Source organism: Leucopleurus acutus (assembly GCF_964270905.1).
Source record: "Leucopleurus acutus genome assembly, chromosome: 12".
Classification (NCBI taxonomy): domain Eukaryota; kingdom Metazoa; phylum Chordata; class Mammalia; order Artiodactyla; family Delphinidae; genus Leucopleurus; species Leucopleurus acutus.
In genome coordinates this window covers 52464517-52485641 of record NC_139154.1, presented here as the reverse complement: position 1 = coordinate 52485641, position 21125 = coordinate 52464517, and the positions used below count along the sequence as shown (strand labels likewise).

Below are 21125 nucleotides of genomic sequence, written 5' to 3'. Positions count from 1 at the left end.
CCAAACCAGCTCTACAACAAATGCTAAAGGAACTTCTCTAAGTGGGAAACACAAGAGAAGAAAAGGACCTACAAAAACAAAACCAAAACAATTAAGATAATGGTCATAGGAACATACATATCAATAATTACCTTAAATGTGAATGGATTAAATGCTCCAACCAAAAGACACAGTCTGGCTGAATGGATACAAAAACAAGACCCATATATATACTGTCTATAAGAGACCCACTTCAGACATAGGGACACATGCAGACTGAAAGTGAGGGGATGGTGAAAGATATTCCATGCAAATGGAAATCAAAAGAAAGCTGGAGTAGCAATACTCATATCAGATAAAATAAACTTTAAAGAATGTTACAAGAGACAAGGAAGGACACAACATAATGATCAAGGGATCAATCCAAGAAGAAGGTATAACTGTTATAAATATATATTCACCAGGCATAGGACCACCTCAATACATAAGGCAACTGCTAACAGCTATAAATGAGGAAATAGACAGTAACACAATAACAGTGGGGGACTTTAACACCTCACTTACACCAGTGAACAGATCATCCAGACAGAAATATAATAAGGAAACACAAGCTTTAAATGACACAACAGACCAGATAGATTTAATTGATATTTATAGGACATTCCATCCAAAAACAGCAGATGACACTTTCTTCTCAAGTGCACACAGAACATTCTCCAGGATAGATCACATCTTGGATCACAAATAAAGCCTTGGAAAATTTAAGAAAATTGAAATCATATCGAGATCTTTTCTGACCACACGCTATGAGATTAGAAATAAATTACAGGGAAAAAAACGTAAAAAAGACAAACACATGGAGGCTAAACAAAATGTTACTAAATAACCAAGAGATCACTGACGAAATCAAGGAGAAAATAAAAAAATTCCTAGAGACAAATGATAACGAAAACATGACAATCCAAAACCTATGGCATGCAGCAAAACAGTTCGAAGAGGGAAGTTTATAGCAATACAATTCTACCTCAAGACACAACAAAATCTCAAATAAACAATTAACCTTACACCTAAAGGAACTAGAGAAAGAAGAACAAACAAAACCCAAAGTTAGTAGAAGGAAAGAAAACATAAAGATCAGAGCAAAAATAAATGAAATGGAAACAAAGCAGTAGCAAAGATAATAAAACTAAAGCCTGGTTCTTTGAGAAGATAAACAAAATTAATAAACCTTTAGCCAGACTCATCAAGAAAAAGAGGGAGAGGACTCAAATCAATAAAATTAGAAATGAAAAACGAGAAGTTACAACAGACACTGCAGAAATACAAAGCATCCTAAGAGATTACTACAAGCAAATGTAAGCCAATAAAATGGAGAACTTGGAAGAAATGGACAAATTCTTAGAAAGGTATAACCTTCCAAGACTGAAGCAGGAAGAAACAGAAAATATGAACAGACCAATCACAAGTAATGAAATTGAAACTGTGATTAAAAATCTTCCAAGAAACAAAAGGCCAGGACCAGATGGCTTCACAGGTGAATTCTATCAAACGTTTAGAGAAGAGCTAATGCCCATCCTTCTCAAACTCTTCCAAAATATCACAGAGGATGGAACACTCCCAATCTCATTCTACGAGGCCACCATCACCCTGATACCCAAACCGGACAAAGATGATACAAAGACAGAAAATTACAGACCAATATCACCGATGAAGATAGATGCAAAAATCCTGAACGAAGTACTAGCAAACAGAATCCAACAACACCATGGTGTATGATTAAAAGGATCATACACCATGATCAAGTGTGATTTACCCCAGGGATGCAACGATTCTTCAATATACGCAAATCAATCAATGTGATACACCATATTAACAAATTGAAGAATAAAAACCAAACGATCATCTGAATAGATGCAGAAAAAGCTTTTGACAAAATTCCACACCCATTTATGATAAAAACTCCAGAAAGTGGGCATAGTGGGAACCTACCTCAACATAATAAAGGCCATATACAACAAACCCACAGCAAACATCATTCTCAGTGGTGAAAAACTGAAAGCATTTCCTCTAAGATCAGGAAGAAGACAAGGATGTCCACTCTCGCCACTATTATTCAACGTAGTTTTGGAAATCCTAGCCGCGGCAGAGAAGAAAAAGAAATAAAAGGAATCCAAATCAGGAAAGAAGAAGTAGAACTGTCATTTTTTGCAGATGACATGATACTATACATAGATAATCCAAAAGATGCCACCAGAAAACTTCTAGAGCTAATCAATGAATTTGGTAAAGTTGCAGGATACAAAATTAATGCACAGAAATCTCTTGCATTTCTATGCACTAACAACAAAATATCAGAAAGAAATTAAGGAGAAACAATCTCATTCACCATTGCAACAAAAATAATAAAATACAAGGGAATAAACCTACCTAAGGAGGTAAAAGAACTGTACTCAGAAAACTATAAGACACTGGTGAAAGAAATCAAAGATGACACAAACAGGAGGAGATATATGCCATGTTCTTGGATTGGAAGGATGAATATTATGAAAATGACTATACTACCCAAAGCAATCTACAGATTCAACGCAATCCCTATCAAATTACCAATGGCATTTTTTACAGAACAAGAACAAAAAATCTTAAAGTTTCTATGGAGACACCAAAGACCCCTAATAGCCAAAGCAGTCTTGACGGGAAAAAAGGGAGCTGGAAGAATGAGACTCCCTGACTTCAGACTATACTACAAAGCTACAGTAATCAAGACAATATGGTACTGGTACAACAACAGAAATATAGATCAATGGAACAGGATAGAAAGCCCAGAGATAAACCCATGCACCTATGGTCAAATAATGTATGACAAAGGAGGCAAGAGTATACAATGGAGAAAAGATAGCTTGTTTAGTAAGTGGTGCTAGGAAAACTGGACAGCTACCTATAAAGGAGTGAAATTAGAACACTGTCTAACACCATACACAAAAATAAACTCAAAATAGATTAGAGACCTAAGACCGGACACTGTAAAACTCTTAGAGGAAAACATAGGAAGAACACTCTTTGACATAAATCACAGCAAGATATTTTTTGATCCACCTCCTAGAATAATGGAAATAAAAACAAAAATAAACATATGAGACCTAATGAAACTTAAAATGTTTTGCAAAGCAAAGGAAAGCATAAAGAAGACGAAAAGACAACCCTCAGAATGGGAGAAAATATTTGCAAACAAATCAACGGACAAAGGATTAATCTCAAAAATATATAAACAGCTCATGCAGCTCAATATTAAAAAAATGAACAACCCAATCCCAAAATGGGCAGAAGACCTAAATAGACATATCTCCATAGAAGACATACAGATGACCAAGAGGCACATGAAAAGCTGCTCAACATCACTAATTATTAGAGAAATGGAAATCAAAACTACAGTGAGGTATCACCTCACACTGGTTAGAATGGGCATCCCTCAGAAAATCTACAAACAACAAATGCTGGAGAGGCTGTGGAGAAGAGGGAACCCTCTTGCACTGTTGGTGGGTATGTAAGTTGATACAGCCACTATGGAGAACAGTATGGAGGTTCCTTAAAAAAGTAAAAATAGAATTACCATATGACCCAGCAATCCCACTACTGGGCATATACCCAGAGAAAACCATAATTCTAAAAGACACATGCACCCCAATGTTGATTGCAGCACTATTTACAATAACCAAGTCATTGGGAGCAACCTAAATGCGTATCGACAGCCGAATTGATAAAGAAGAAGTGGTACATATATAAAATGGAATATTACTCAGCCATATAAAGGAACGAAATTGGGTCATTTGTAGAAACGTGGATGGACCTAGATACTGTCATACAGAGTGAAGTCAGAAAGAGAAAAAGAAATATAGTATATTAATGCATATTTGTGGAATAGAGAAAAATGGTATAGATGAACTGGTTTGCAAGGCAGAAATAGAGACAGAGATGTAGAGAACAGATGTATGGAAACCATGGGTGGAAAGCGGGGGTGGGGTGGTGGTGGTGGTGGGATGAATTGGGAGATTGGGGTTGACATATATACACGGAGATGTATAAAATAGATAGCTAATAAGAACCTGCTGTATAAAATAAATAAAATTTTAAAAAAGATAAAAGAATCTTCCTTTCCTTTTGCCACTATGTTGTCTTTAGGTCAAGGAAACTTAAACCTTCAGCTTCAAAAAGGACTGAAACCATGAAATCTCAGTTCTTATTATGAAACAAGTTTACCTTAGTTAATCGTGTTTTCGAAACTATCATCCTTCCTTGTAGTCTTACAGGATATATGATTCTTTAAGTATTCTTCCAGTTGTTAGGCTTGTTGCTTTTCCTACTCCATGGACTCCTTCCCTTCTTCCTTGAACTATGTAAAGGTCTCTTAACGGTGCGTAAGAATGGGTTCTGGAGCTCTACTGCCTGGCTTTATATCCTGGAGTGCCATTTACTATCTGTATGACCTTGAGCAAGTTTCTTAACCTTTCTCCTTCAGTTTTTTCATCTATCAAATGAGAAGAATAATAATTCCTATCTCATAGAGTTGTTAGGATTAAAAGTAATGCTTTGAGTTATGTAGAAGAGTGCCTGAGATGCAGTAAGCACTCAATTATCACCATCATTATAACTGTCCTCTTCTTCTTCCTCCTACTTGGTCACTAAGATATGTCACTGTTTCTTTCTAGACCCTAGAGCATTGATTTTTCATTTCCCACTGACACTGACACCATTCTAGACCTAGACCGTGATATTACTACCTCACGCCACAGTTTCCAAGAGAGCTTCATGTAACTCATCTTGCCTCTAACACGTCCTTTGTGCTTGTGTTTTTCAGTACATGATAACAGTTTCATATTATCACTCCCTGTTCCAAGAGCACACAGCAGTTTTTCAGTAACTTGTTTTATCAAGCCCAGACTCTTCTGTCTGACTGTGGCTTAACATTACTGTCTTGTTTCATTCAGGCCAATTTCATATTTTCTCATTTACATCATACACTTGGACATTTGCTCATGTTTTTCCTTCAGGCTTTATTCCCTTCATGCCCTTACCCTTCTACTTACTATTTCTTTCCTGCCTATACTTCAAGAATCTAACGTTTCTAAGAAACCTTTCTGGCATTTAAGAACTGAGCTTGGGTAGGAACAGCATTGGTAAAACTGGGAGAGACTTAGAGTACAAAGACAGGTTGATTTAGAGATCGGAGTATAGATTGGGGTTCAGGGCCTTTAAATTCAAGAAGAGTAAGGATTGAGAAGTGGAGGGATGTGAAGTGAGGGACAACTGAGAGCAAAGCAGTGTTGAAAATCTGAATGTCATTCAGGTTTGTGACAGACCAGGGAGGATCCAGATGGATCAGATGGTTTTTAAGGTCTGCATGGCCAGGGAAGATAGTGCATATCTGAACTGACAGGAGCCAGTGATGTTCAGATGAGGAACAGGTATTAAGTATCTGAAGTAGTTGGTATTGGTGTCTTGGGGACTGGAAGATTGGGGACATAACCGGTTAAAATAGAGCCCCTGGTTAGCCTAGAATATCAAGATCAGTGCAGGATGACAGCAAAACTGAATCTGCTGAGCCACAGAACAACTTATATTACCTTCTGGCTAAGATTAGAACTGGGTTGTGAGAATATTGCTACATTCAGGCAACTTGATAGGCTCCCTTGACAGAGGTGTAAGGATGGAGTGACTACCATTAATCTGACCAATAAAGCCTCAGTGATTTCAGTGTGCTTAGCATATGTCCCATATTACTTTACTCCTAATTAAGGACGCTACTATCTTGTATGGTTGTGATTGACTTATGTGAATCTCTTTTTCTGTGTCTATATCAGATGAGCATCATTTTTGTGTTTTTTTGTGTGTGTGTTACGCGGGCCTCTCACTGTTGCGGCCTCTCCAGTTGCGGAGCACAGGCTCCGGACGCGCAGGCTCAGCAGCCATGGCTCACGGGCCCAGCCCCTCCGCGGCATGTGGGATTTTCCTGGACCGGGGCAAGAACCCGAGTCCCCTACATCGGCAGGCGGACTCTCAACCACTGCGCCACCAGGGAAGCCCTCATTTTTAAAATAGAGCTTTACTGGGGTATGATTAACATTCAACTGCATATAAAGTATGCAGTTTGGCTTCGGGAGGCGGAGTGGGGGAGCTTGGGAGCCGCGGAGGAGAGCACAGCAACAGGGGTGCGGAGGGCAAAGCGGACAGATTCCAGTGCAGAGGATCGGGCCGACCGGCTCTCACCAGCCGAGAGGCTTGTCTGCTCGCCCGCCGGGGCGGGCGGGACTGGGAGCTGAGGCTCCGGCTTTTGTCGGAGCGCCGGGAGAGGACTGAGGTTGGCGGCGTGAACACAGCCTGCAGGGCGTTGGTGCGCCGCGGCTGGCCGGGAGAGAGTCCGGGGAGGGGTCTGGACCTGCCGAAGAGGCAAGAGACTTTTACGTCCCTCTTTGTTTCCTGGTGCACGAGGAGCGGGGATTGGGAACGCTGCTTGGGAGAGCTCCGGGGACGGGCGCGAGCCGCGGCTAAGAGTGCGGAGCCCAGAGACGGACATGGGACGCTAAGGCCGCTGCTGCCGCCGCCAGGAGGCCTGTGTGCGAGCGCAGGTCACTAGCCACACGCCCTTCCGGGGAGCCTGTGCAGCCCGCCGCTGCCGGGGTCCCGGGATCCGGGGACGGCTCCCCCGGGAGAGCGCACGGCGTGCCTCAGGCTGCAGCGTCACGCCGGCCTCTGCCGCTGCAGGCCCGCCCCGCACTCCGTGACCCTCCCTACCCCCCCAGCCTGGGTGAGCCAGAGCCTCCGAATCAGCGGCTCCTTTAACCCCGTCCTGTCTGAGCAAAGAACAGACGCCCTCCGGCGACCTACACGCACAGGCGGGGCCAAATCCAAAGCTGAGCCCCTGGGAACTGTGAGAACAAAGAAGAGAAAGGGGAATCTCTCCCAGCAGCCTCAGGAGCAGCGGATTAAAGCTCCACAATAAACTTGACATACCCTGCATCTGTGGAATACCTGAATAGACAACGAATCATCCCAAATTAAGGAGCCCTGTGGATGAAAGGCTCTTGGTGCTGCAGCCAGGACTCAGTGCTGTGCCTCTGAGGTGGGAGAGCCAACTTCAGGACACTGGTCCACAAGAGGCCTTCCAGCTGCACATAATATCAAACAGCAAAAATCTCCGAGAGATCTCCATCTCAACGCCAGCACCCAGCTTCACTCAACGACCAGCAAGCTACAGTGCTGGACATCCTATGCCAAACAACTAGCAAGACAGGAACACAACCCCACCCATTAGCAGAGAGGCTGCCCAAAATCATAATAAGTCTACAGACACCCCAAAACACACCACCAGACGTGAACCTGCCCACCAGAAAGACAAGATCCAGCCTCATACACCAGAACACAGGCACTAGTACCCTCCACCAGGAAGCCTACACAACCCACTGAACCAACCTTAGCCACTGGGGACAGACACAAAAAACAACAGGAACTACGAACCTTCAGCCTGCAAAAAAAAAAAAGGAGACCCCAAACACAGTAAGATAAGCAAAATGAAAAGACAGAAAAACACACAGCAGATGAAGGAGCAAGATAAAAACCCACCAGGCCTAACAAATGAAGAGGAAATAGGCAGTCTACCTGAAAAAGAATTCAGAATAATGATAGTAAGGTTGATCCGAAATCTTGGAGATAGAATGGACAATAGAATGGACAAATTGCAAGAATCAGTTAACAAGGACCTGAAAGAACTAAAGATGAAACAAGCAACGATGAACAACACAATAAATGAAATTAAAAGTACTCTAGATGGGATCAATAGCAGAATAACTGAGGCAGAAGAACGGATAAGTGACCTGGAAGATAAAATAGTGGAAATAACTACTGCAGAGCAGAATAAAGAAAAAAGAATGAAAAGAACTGAGGACAGTCTCAGAGACCTCTGGGACAACATTAAACGCACCAACATTCGAATTATAGGGGTTCCAGAAGAAGAAGAGAAAAAGAAAGGGACTGAGAAAATATTTGAAGAGATTATAGTTGAAAACTTCCCTAATATGGGAAAGGAAATAGTTAATCAAGTCCAGGAAGCACAGAGAGTCCCATACAGGATAAATCCAAGGAGAAATATGCCAAGACACATATTAATCAAACTGTCAAAAATTAAATACAAAGAAAACATATTAAAAGCAGCAAGGGAAAAACAACAAATAACACACAAGGGAATCCCCATAAGGTTAACAGCTGATCTTGCAGCAGAAACTCTGCAAGCCAGAAGGGAGTGGCAGGACATATTGAAAGTGTTGAAGGAGAAAAACCTGCAACCAAGATTACTCTACCCAGCAAGGATCTCATTCAGATTTGATGGAGAAATTAAAACCTTTACAGACAAGCAAAAGCTGAGAGAGTTCAGCACCACCAAACCAGCTCTACAACAACTGCTAAAGGAACTTCTCTAGGCAAGAAACACAAAAGAAGGAAAGGACCTACAATAACGAACCCAAAACAATTAAGAAAATGGGAATAGGAACACACATATCGATAATTACCTTAAATGTAAATGGACTAAATGCTCCCACCAAAAGACACAGATTGGCTGAATGGATACAAAAACAAGACCCATATATTTGCTGTCTACAAGAGACCCACTTCAGACCTAGAGACACATACAGACTGAAAGTAAGGGGATGGAAAAAGGTATTTCATGCAAATGGAAACCAAAAGAAAGCTGGAGTAGCAATTCTCATATCAGACAAAATAGACTTTAAAACAAAGACTATTAGAAGAGACAAAGAAGGACACTACATAATGATCAAGGGATCAATCCAAGAGGAAGATATAACAATTGTAAATATTTATGCACCCAACATAGGTGCACCTCAATACATAAGGCAAATACTGACAACCATAAAAGGGGAAATCGACAGTAACACATTCATAGTAGGGGACTTTAACACCCCACTTTCACCAATGGACAGATCATCCAAAATGAAAATAAATAAGGAAACACAAGCTTTAAATGATACATTAAACGAGATGGAGTTAATTGATATTTATAGGACATTCCATCCAAAAACAACAGAATACACATTTTTCTCAAGTGCTCATGGAACATTCTCCAGGATAGATCATATTCTTGGGTCACAAATCAAGCCTTGGTAAATTTAAGAAAATTGAAATTGTATCAAGTATCTTTTCTGACCACAACGCCATGAGACTAGATATCAATTACAGGAAAAGATCTGTAAAAAATACAAACACATGGAGGCTAAACAATATACTACTTAATAATGAAGTGATCACTGAAGAAATCAAAGAGGAAATCAAAAAATACCTAGAAACAAATGACAATGGAGACACAACGACCCAAAACCTGTGGGATGCAGCAAAAGCAGTTCTAAGGGGGAAGTTTATAGCAATACAAGCCCACCTTAAGAAGCAGGAAACATCTCGAATAAACAACCTAACCTTGCACCTCAAGCAATTAGAGAAAGAAGAACAAAAAAACCCCAAAGCTAGCAGAAGGAAAGAAATCATAAAAATCAGATCAGAAATAAATGAAAAAGAAATGAAGGAAACAATAGCAAAGATCAATAAAACTAAAAGCTGGTTCTTTGAGAAGATAAACAAAATAGATAAACCACTAGCCAGACTCATCAAGAAAAAAAGGGAGAAGACTCAAATCAATAGAATTAGAAATGAAAAAGGAGAGGTAACAACTGACACTGCAGAAATAAAAGAGATCATGAGAGATTACTACAAGCAACTCTATGCCAATAAAATGGACAATCTGGAAGAAATGGACAAATTCTTAGAAATGCACAACCTGCCAAGACTGAATCAGGAAGAAATAGAAAATATGAACAGACCAATCACAAGCACTGAAATTGAAACTGTGATTAAAAATCTTCCAACAAAGAAAAGCCCAGGACCAGATGGCTTCACAGGCGAATTCTATCAAACATTTAGAGAAGAGCTAACACCTATCCTTCTCAAACTCTTCCAAAATATAGCAGAGGGAGGAACACTCCCAAACTCCTTCTACGAGGCCACCATCACCTTGATACCAAAACCAGACAAGGATGTCACAAAGAAAGAAAACTACAGGCCAATATCACTGATGAACATAGATGCAAAAATCCTCAACAAAATACTAGCAAACAGAATCCAACAGCACATTAAAAGGATCATACACCATGATCAAGTGGGGTTTATTCCAGGAATGCAAGGATTCTTCAATATACGCAAATCTATCAATGTGATAAACCATATTAACAAACTGAAGGAGAAAAACCATATGCTCATCTCAATAGATGCAGAGAAAGCTTTTGACAAAATTCAACACCCATTTATGATAAAAACCCTGCAGAAAGTAGGCATAGAGGGAACTTTCCTCAACATAATAAAGGCCATATATGACAAGCCCACAGCAAACATCATCCTCAATGGTGAAAAACTGAAAGCATTTCCACTAAGATCAGGAACAAGACAAGGTTGCCCACTCTCACCACTCTTATTCAACATAGTTTTGGAAGTTTTAGCCACAGCAATCAGAGAAGAAAAGGAAATAAAAGGAATCCAAATCGTAAAAGAAGAAGTAAAGCTGTCACTGTTTGCAGATGACATGATCCTATACATAGAGAACCCTAAAGATGCTACCAGAAAACTACTAGAGCTAATCAATGAATTTGGTAAAGTGGCAGGATACAAAATTAATGTACAGAAATCTCTGGCATTCCTATATACTAATGATGAAAAATATGAAAGTGAAATCAAGAAAACACTCCCATTTACCATTGCAACAAAAAGAATAAAATATCTAGGAATAAACCTACCTAAGGAGACAAAAGATCTGTATGCAGAAAATTATAAGACACTGATGAAAGAAATTAAAGATGATACAAATAGATGGAGAGATATACCATGTTCTTGGATTGGAAGAATCAATATTGTGAAAATGACTCTACTACCAAAAGCAATCTATAGATTCAATGCAATCCCTATCAAACTACCACTGGCATTTTTCACAGAACTAGAACAAAAAATTTTGCAATTTGTATGGAAACACAAAAGACCCCGAATAGCCAAAGCAATCTTGAGAACGAAAGAAGGAACTGGAGGAATCAGGCTCCCAGACTTCAGACTATACTACAAAGCTACAGTTATCAAGACGGTATGGTACTGGCACAAAAACAGAAAGATAGATCAATGGAACAGGATAGAAAGCCCAGAGATAAACCCACACACATATGGTCACCTTATCTTTGACAAAGGAGGCAGAAATGTACAGTGGAGAAAGGACAGCCTATTCAATAAGTGGTGCTGGGAAAACTGGACAGCTACATGTAAAAGTATGAAATTAGATCACTCCCTAACACCATACACAAAAATAAGCTCAAAATGGATTAAAGACCTAAATGTAAGGCCAGAAACTATCAAACTCTTAGAGGAAAACATAGGCAGAACACTCTATGACATAAATCACAGCAAGGTCCTTTTTGACCCACCTCCTAGAGAAATGGAAATAAAAACAAGAGTAAACAAATGGGACCTAATGAAACTTAAAAGCTATTGCGCAGCAAAGGAAACCATAAAGAAGACCAAAAGACAACCCTCAGAATGGGAGAAAATATTCGCAAATGAAGCAACTGACAAAGGATTGATCTCCAAAATTTATAAGCAGCTCATGCAGCTTAATAACAAAAAAACAAACAACCCAATCCAAAAATGGGCAGAAGACCTAAATAGACATTTCTCCAAAGAAGATATACAGACTGCCAACAAACACATGAAAGAATGCTCAACATCACTAATCATAAGAGAAATGCAAATCAAAACTACAATGAGATATCATCTCACACCAGTCAGAATGGCCATCATCAAAAAATCTAGAAACAATAAATGCTGGAGAGGGTGTGGAGAAAAGGGAACCCTCTTACACTGTTGGTGGGAATGTAAATTGATACAGCCACTGTGGAGAACAGTATGGAGGTTCCTTAAAAAGCTACAAATAGAACTACCATATGACCCAGCAATCCCACATCTGGGCATATACCCTGAGAAAACCATAATTCAAAAAGAGTCATGTACCAAAATGTTCATTGCAGCTCTATTTACAATAGCCCAGAGATGGAAACAACCTAAGTGTCCATCATCGGATGAATGGATAAAGAAGATGTGGCACATATATACAATGGAATATTACTCAGCCATAAAAAGAGACGAAATTGAGCTATTTGTAATGAGGTGGATAGACCTAGAGTCTGTCATACAGAGTGAAATAAGTCAGAAAGAGAGAGACAAATACCGTATGCTAACACATATATATGGAATTAAAAAAAAAATGTCATGAAAAACCTAGGGGTGAAACAGGAATAAAGACACAGACTTACTAGAGAATGGACTTGAGGCTATGGGGAGGGGGACGGGTAAACGGTGACAAAGCGATAAAGAGGCATGGACATATATACACTACCAAACGTAAGGTAGATAGCTAGTGGGAAGCAGCCGCATAGCACAGAGAGATCAGCTCGGTGCTTTGTGACCGCCTGGAGGGGTGGGATAGGGAGGGTGGGAGGGAGGGAGACGCAAGCGGGAAGAGATATGGGAATATATGTATATATGTAACTGATTCATTTTGTTGTGAAGCTGAAACTAACATACCATTGTAAAGCAATTATACTCCAATAAAGATGTTAAAAAAAAAAAGTATGCAGTTTGATAAGTTTGAAATATGTATACACCTGTGAAATCATTACCACGATTAAGATAATGAACATATTCTTCATCTTCAGAAGTTTCCTTGTGCCCTTCTTTCCCTCTCTGCCCTTCTCCCACCCTCCCACATCCACTGATTTACTTTCTGTCACTAAAGATTAGTTCTTATTTTCTAGAATTATTTATTTTTATTTTTAATTGAAGAAGAGTTGATTTACAGTGTTGTGCCAGTCTCTCCTGTACAGCAAGTGACTCAGTTTTATACATACATATTCTTTTAAAAAAATTTTTATTGTAGAAGTATTTAAATGGAATCATATAGCATGAACTCTTTTTTGTCTGGCTTCTCTCACTCAGCATATTTATTTTTTTACCATAATTATTTTGAGTGTGTCAATAGTTCATTCCTTTCTATTGCTGAAGAGTTATTTCATTGTATGGATATACTTCAATTTGTTTATCCATTCACCTTTTGAGGGACGTTTGGCTGTTTCCGTTTTTGGCTCTTGCAAATAAAAATGGGATGAATATTTGTGTACAAATCTTTGTGTGCACATAATGCTTAAATATATATATATATATATATATATATATATATTTAGGAGTGGAATCGCTGGCAGGAGTTTTATGGCAGAAGTATGTTTAGCTTTCTTTTTTTTTTTTTAAGAAATTGCCAAACCATTTTTCAAAGTAGTTGTACCGTTTTACGTTTCCTACAGACTGAGTTTCAGTTCTACATCCTTGCCACATTTGGTATGGTCACTCATTTTAATTTTAGCTTATTCTAGTGGGTGTTCAGTGGTAGCTCACTGTAGTTTTAATTTGCCTCTCCTCAATGACTAACTGATGTAGAGCCTTCTTTTGTGTGCTTTTTGCCATCCTGGTGTTTTTTTTTTTTTTTTTTGCGGTACGCGGGCCTCTCACTACTGTGGCCTCTCCCGTTGCGGAGCACAGGCTCCGGACGCGCAGGCCCAGCGGCCATGGCTCACGGGCCCAGCTGCTCCGCTGCATGTGGGATCTTCCCGGACTGAGGCTCGAACCCGTGTCCTCTGCATCGGCAGGCGGACTCTCAACCACTGCGCCACCAGGGAAGCCCCCGGTGTATTTTTTGATGAAAGTATCTGTTCACATCTTTTCCTATTTAACAATTAAAAAAAAATTGTAGTAACATAAAATCTACTATCTTAACTACTTTTAACCATTTATATAGTAGTGTTAAGTGCATTCACTTTGTTGTGCAACCAATCTTTAGAATTCTTTTTGTCTTGTAAAACAGTTACCTATATTTTTTAAAGTATTAGGTTGTTTTGAAATTTCTTTATATATTCAGATATAAATGCTTTATCAGATATATGCTTTTTCTTTATATATTTAGATATAAATCCTTTGTCAGATATATGCTTTACAAATATTTTCTCCCAGTCTGTGTTTTGTGTTTTCAGTTTACTGTGCATCTTGAAATTGTCCATGATGGGAATGATTTAATCCACATTAATAGACAGATTGCTATAAATCAGGACTTTATTTTTTGTTGATTGTCTGTACTCAAGAAAAGTAATGGGGAAAGGTTAATAAGGCAGATGAAACTTAAAATTGTGTTATGTCTGTAACCTTTACACTGTGACAAGCACGAAAAAATGAGGAAAGAAATATGCTTTCCAGTATTTGAAAAACTATTGTCTAATAAGCAAAGAAGTCATTCAAGTCATTGTTGAATGAGTGAAATTCAGACATATGTCTTCATTATTTCACTCTTGTCATTTGCAGCCATTGCTTGGCTGTGGGTCAAAGAGTTCAGCTACCATCAGTGAAAGCATTCTGGGACAATCAGTTGCCTAAGCTGAATTTGTAGTAAAGAGTATTTTATATTTTTTCATTGTTTGTCAGTTGTGTGATACGTCTTTCTTTATTTCAGTAAAATTTATAATAAGCTTATGTACATATGTATACAGTTTTTTCCTACAGAGCCATTTGTTAAACATTTACTGGCTGTACACTAAATAGTAAGCATTAAGGGAAATATTTCTAGACTCACATAGCTTGAGTCAAGAAAGAAAAATGAAGTTATGAAACCAAGTCATTGTATGGGTGATCAGAGAACCAATGTAAAGCTGAGACCAGAGGACGAAAAGGATGGGATGAGTAGTAGGGAGAGAAAATGAAAGGCATAATACACAGAAGGTCAGGTCAATTCTCTTACCACTAAAGACACAGAGGGACGTGAGTTGTTTCTTGTAGATTATTTGTTTTGCTCTGATTTGACTTGGTCTTATCATTTTTATGTATGTAATAGTCTGTTTATGGTATTGAAGAGGAGTGTTAAGAGCTCACATATTATTAATGTTACATCAGCAACTTCAAATAAGCCTTGAATATTTCCAAATATAATTTTCCTTCAGACCAAATACTTTTTAACATTTAAAATTGGAACACAGGGGGACTTCCCTGGCGGTCCAGTGGTTAAGACTCCGTGCTTCCACTGCAGGGGGCACGGGTTTGATCTCTGGTTGATGAACTAAGATCCTGCATGCTGTGCAGCATGGCCCCCCCACAAAATAAATAAATAAATAAATAAAATAACAGTAGAACACAGAACAATGATGTGTTCCCTGTTATCTTCTATAAGTTGCATCATTATCTATCAATACATTGCTTTTTAATCTGTACACATAATGTTTACCATAATTATTAGATTTCTTTCAAAAGTTTTTTTTTTTCCCAGAATAACTTGATTTTGAATCTGATGATTAAGTTAAACATTTTTTTGTTTTGTAGCCATGCAGGGTATACGTACTGTGGGTCTTGTGCTGCTCATGCTTACAAACAAGTGGATCCATCTATTACGTAAGTAATATAGTTAGATACCTTTTTGATTAGGTGGTTGGGAATTATAATTGCTTTGTCACTGAAGTAATTTGTTTTACATACTTATATACTTGATTTCATTAAGAATTTGACTTTATGAATTTGATTATACCTTATATAGGTTATGAAAAGCTTTAATACTATTTTTCATTATCTGAACATTTAGCTTCTACCTTCCCTTTGTTTGGTAAAATGTTTAGTTCTGGAAGTGTTAGAAGGTTAATACAGTATTGTGATTTATACGAAATATGTATTTGGTCATTTAGATGACCAAAATATATTTCACATATATATTCAGTCTTTTTCCACAGTTACTGGCTCACAGCTCCCAAAACCCTTGGAATTTCCTAAGTGGTGAGAATGGCAAAGGTTTTTCTTGTATGTTAATAAGGTGACTTTCGTACCCCACCTAAGCATGGGGCTGCCAGGTTGCCAGGATAACCAACCTTGTGTTTAGAGGGTTGGAATTTTCATTCCCAATCCCTGACCTCCCCTGGGGAGGGGAGAGAGCCTGGAGGTTGAATCAGTCGCCATCATGACTATGTAATAAAGCCCCCATAAAAACCCAAAGGGACAGGGTTCGGAGAGCTTCCAGGTTGGTGAACACGTGGAGATTTGGGGAGAGTGGTCTGCCTGGAGAGGGCATGGAAGGTCCTGGCTCTTTCCCCTTGCCTTGTCCTATGCACCTCTTCCATCTGGCTGTTGCTAAGTTATATCTTTTTATAATAAACCGGTGACCTAGTAAGTGAAATATTTCTCTGAGTTTTGTGAGCCGCTCTAGCAAATTAAACCTCTGATTTATAACCGGTCTGTCAGAAGTATAGGTAACAACCTGGACTTATGATTGGCCCCTGAATTGAAATTCAAGGAGGTGGTTGTTGGAATCGCCAATCTGTAACTGGTTGGTCAGAAGCACAAGTGACAACCTGGGCTTGTGACTGGCATCTGAGATGGGGGATGGGTGTGGGTGTGGGGACGTTTTTGTAGGACTGAACCCGTAACCTGTGGAATCTGATGCTATCTCAAGGTAGATAGTGTCAGAATTGAGTGTGCCCCCTCTTCCACTCACGTGAACGCACACAGTGGAATTGGGTCCAGGAACATTAACAGTTAAATATTTTGGTTTTTAAAATTTTCTTTGAAAACCTGGAGATGAATACTTTTAAGAAAAATTCAAAGCCCTTTGTTCTATTTTAATCACTTTATAATTGAAAATTCTTTATTGCACGTGTTAGGTTGTGTTTAATGAATGAAGAATAATTTCTCATTGACAGGATAAGGTACCTGAGTTATTTTAGAATCTGACAATGAATTTAATATGGTTTTTGAAGTATATTAGCTCTTAATAATTTAATGACAGCTCTGAAATTAGCTTAAAAAAATCTTTCTGTCAAATTGAGACTGAGTCGTATACTACTCTCTAAAATGAGAAATTTGTGAACTTTAAAAGCTTAGTATACCACTCTCTAAAATAAGAAACTTGTGAAATTTCAAAAGTTTCTGCTGGAATTAGCCACCCAAATTACTTAATTTGCTGACCAACATTTTATTTAAATAGTTAATTCACTACATGTGAACCAGTGTCAGGTTCTAGTCTATATTGCCAGTTGTACATACTCTGTGTGAATAGGTGAAACTGATCATTTTGATTCTGTCAAATGTTGTTAGGTTAGACCCGTACTAGTAGAGATGAAGTATAATCATTCAGAAGGAACTCACAATAGCCCTGAGTTTAAAAAGAAAATCTCACCCACAGCCTACTCCTTTATGAGCAATTAGTTCAAATTGTCAAAGCAAAAAAGCTGCTCTCTTTTGCTTTTATGTAGTATGCTCTGCACATTTTATCAGGCCTTTATTGAAAATTATTTTTTAGTAAGTTTTTAATAATAAATAAAATGATAATATTGCCAGATTGAGGAGGTTTTGGTTAGCTCCACCTCCTTTATGATGTTTTGATGCATATCTTTAACAAATAATTCATAATACATATTTAATGTATAATTTTAACTTGTTTCATGAATAAGAGTAAAATAGAAATTAGATTGTAAAGCTTTTCAGAAGCTTCCTTTATTTGACCCTGGGCCTATAAACCAACATAATCAAGGCTAGTTTATATAACAGCCTTTTCCAAACCTTTTTCTATTTGGCAGAACTTTTATTGATGATGATATGTGCTAAAAGGGTACCCCTGAATTAAATTTGGCCTAGGAATATATAGAGAGCCTATATTGATATAAGTGGAAATTGTGTGTTAAATAAGTTGATGGACAGTGAGAATGGAAAGGAAAAAAATAATAAGGGAAGAGAGTCAAGGACTAAGAAGGTGACAATAAAGGAGATCAGTAAAAAGAAATGCGAATGATGGATGAAGATGTGATCAGTTTATTTTTATAATTAGTATATAGTAATTGAATTCTGAATAAATAAGTGTGAAGGTCTCAGTGTTAAAAATAATCATGGACAGTCTTGTTGTATTCTCTTGGAAGTGGCCCTCCCTGAGATTTGCAATATCTTCATAGTTCTTTAAGAAAATAGAGAAAACATCCTTTTGGGAATAATAAGTATAGAGAAAAAATAACAGTCCAAGAGAGAAGGATAAATTTGATACCACTAGCTTCCATTCTTCTTTCCCGTTCCCATTCTCTACGTGTCAACCAGGATCATCTTTTGTCCTTAAAATTTGAATGGATCTTTTACCTTTGCATGATTTTGTAACATCTTGCATGAACATTTGGAAAATATTTGTTCATTGAGTCATGCAGATCTTTCAAATGTTGACATTTCATCATACGATGTAAAAAAAAATCACATTTGTTAATAGCACCATCAATTTCATGAGAAAAAATTTTAATTATTGGGAAGCTTTTTGCAAAAGTCTAATTTTCACTTAAAAGTTTCAATTTTATCATTGGCAACAAATACGTCAAATATTTTCTTTGAAGTGTCAGGCTCATTTTGTTCATTTTCTAAAAAATTTCTGCTGGATACCTAAATTGGAATAACCACAATTTGTCTACAGTCATTTTTTTGAAGTAAAAATTGTGTTCCGTGGAAAAAAGTCTACTTCAGCTCATAACTCAAAATCACACAGATGCTTTTTCCTTGAGACATACTTCTGTATGCAGTAGAAGTGCTTTATGTGTTTATCACCACAAATTGAATGCATTTTGTCATACAGAATATTTTTATAAAACTGTACTCGAAGTTCAAAATTTAATGAAATTAAATGAAACTGGCTTAAAAAAAAATACAGCATGGGTGAAGGTGAAGGATACATGACTACTAGTACATTTTGATTTCGTTACCTTGGTTGTAGTCAGCAGTATACCCAGTCTTACTTTTGTACTACAAGTGCAAATGTTAACATGTTGAAAAGGCAAATAACTTCTTTGTATTAGTATGAAAATAGTTTTGATTTTGTGGACTCCTTGAAAGGTTCTTGTGAATTCACAGTTCACACTTTGCGAACTGCTGTGATTCAGGGTGATTGGATTTATATTGTGGATAAGGTATTGGAGAAGGCATCTCTGGGGAAATGATTTTTAAGCCAAGCAAAAGAAACAATTACACATGAAGAAGTTTTGAAATAGGCAAAGATATTCTTGTTATCAAGGAACTGCAAGACCAGTGTGCATAAAGTACTGAGATCCAGCGGGGGAAGAATAATAACACAAGAAGGGGCCAGTTGATATGAGACTTTAGAACCCATTTTAAGGATTTTTGTATTTTATCCTCTGACCAAGAAAAGCCATTGAAAGACTTTTTAAGCAGGGAAGTGATATGATCTGATTCATGTTTTAGAAAGAATACTCAGGCTGTTTAAGGAATTTTAAAAATTATACATTTAATTAAGTTCTTTCCCATATTTAGAGTTGCAAAGTCTTTTCCTATTACTAAAACTTTAATTAAAAACCGGAACTCAGGATGTTACTTAGATAGTAACTTGATTTTGATTCATATCTTTCAGAAAACCTTGCAGGGCAGAAAAAGAATGCCAAAAGGAATCTTCTTTGGGGCCACATGACATTTTATTCTTTAGTTAAAATATCTCCACTTAACCGTGAAACACTTTAAAAAAATTACTTGTGTTCCATTATTTAGTATAAGTAGTTGAATATTTATGAGAACAGACACTCAGGTAACTCATGTGTTAGGTGTACAGACTGCACTCCTCATAGTAAGTAACTCCACAAATGTGGATTCTCTGGAGGTATTATTATATGTGAAATACATTTATTTCTGAAAGAATGCCTACTGATTTTTTTCTATTTTTTTATATTAAAGGTTTCTTTTACGTGTATGGCAACAGTGTTTATATACCAATATTTAAAAGTTACTCTTTTAAGACAAAGAACTTTGTAATTAATTGAAGGGAGAGAAAGTGGCATTACTTTCAATGCCTGTATTACATTTCTCTCCAAAATATTTGTATGGTCTTGGTGTTTATGGATCTAGCCATCTAGGGGGAAAAATGCATTATCTTTTATTTACACTATTAATTGTCTTATAGCATATAGCTAACACAGAGACTCATTCTGAGATTACTACTTGTTCAATATCCAGTTTCTTTTTTCTTCTCTCAATGAAAAGAAGTCTTTTTTGGTTTGTTTTTGGGTATATCACTTTTAAGGGTTTTATATTGATGGGACCTAAATCTCTTTTTTCCTATTATCTCTCTTAACTAAATGTGGAACTTCACTATGTTGCTTTTGGATGAGTTTCAACCTTTGGGTACACAGTTGGATAATTCAGACTGATGGGACCCCTTTTCCCCACCAGACTTTATCTTTTCATCTAGGTTGGGTCTGACAAAAAGGCAAGCAATTGAATAGTCACGTATTAGAGGAGGCAGTTAGGCTTTCGAAGCTGACCTCGGGTCTTTATTTCTGGAGTAACGCTCATCTTTTAGCCACTGTTAGAAGAACCTTGTTATACTTACCTATGAAATATATCTATGCCTAGATTGATTTTTAAAAGTCATTTCATATTTTAATTATATATTCTGAATTTCCCAGGAGTGTTCTGATTTTAAATATTCTATCCCTCTCTCTTTTCACGGAAATACATTCCTCAATCATAAAAATACTTTTTTTTCTTACTTGATTCTTGATTCATATAATACCTATCCTTAAGCAAGTTTCCTAAGCACTCAGATTTACCATTTTCTATGTCCCTCATTAAACTTTAATTTTAAAAATGTGGTGATATTTTTGTGCTGTTAAGATACAAGAACATAGTGGTATCTTTTGTTCATTTAGGAATCTATAGATCTGATTTTTTTTTTCTGAAATGGTTATTGAGTTGATCATAGAGATGGTGACAAGAAGTGGGTATTAGCAGGGGAGGCGAGGAAAGGGATTATGTTTCTGACTAGAAATGGCCTGTGAGTGAAGTCTTACATGTGGGCTCTGAGTGACATCTTGAGGATTGCAACATCTTGAGGAGATTTTGGGACTAAACTGAGAATTACCTTTTCCTTATCCACATCTTTCTTATCCACCCCTGCCCCCCAACACCCCATATAGCAAGTAAGATATAGCTGACAGTAGGTTAAT

The 21125-nt window shown here is 37.7% G+C and overlaps 1 protein-coding gene across 1 annotated transcript in view; it reads left to right on the top strand.

Moving 5' to 3' along the window:
* The window catches only part of MEMO1 (mediator of cell motility 1), a 135606-nt gene that overhangs the window by 72784 nt on the left and 41697 nt on the right, over positions 1–21125 (top strand). Inside the window, exon 3 of the mRNA XM_082852078.1 lies at positions 15481–15549. Coding sequence (XP_082708204.1) covers positions 15481–15549 — 69 coding nt within the window. The remainder of the gene's footprint in view (positions 1–15480; positions 15550–21125) is intronic.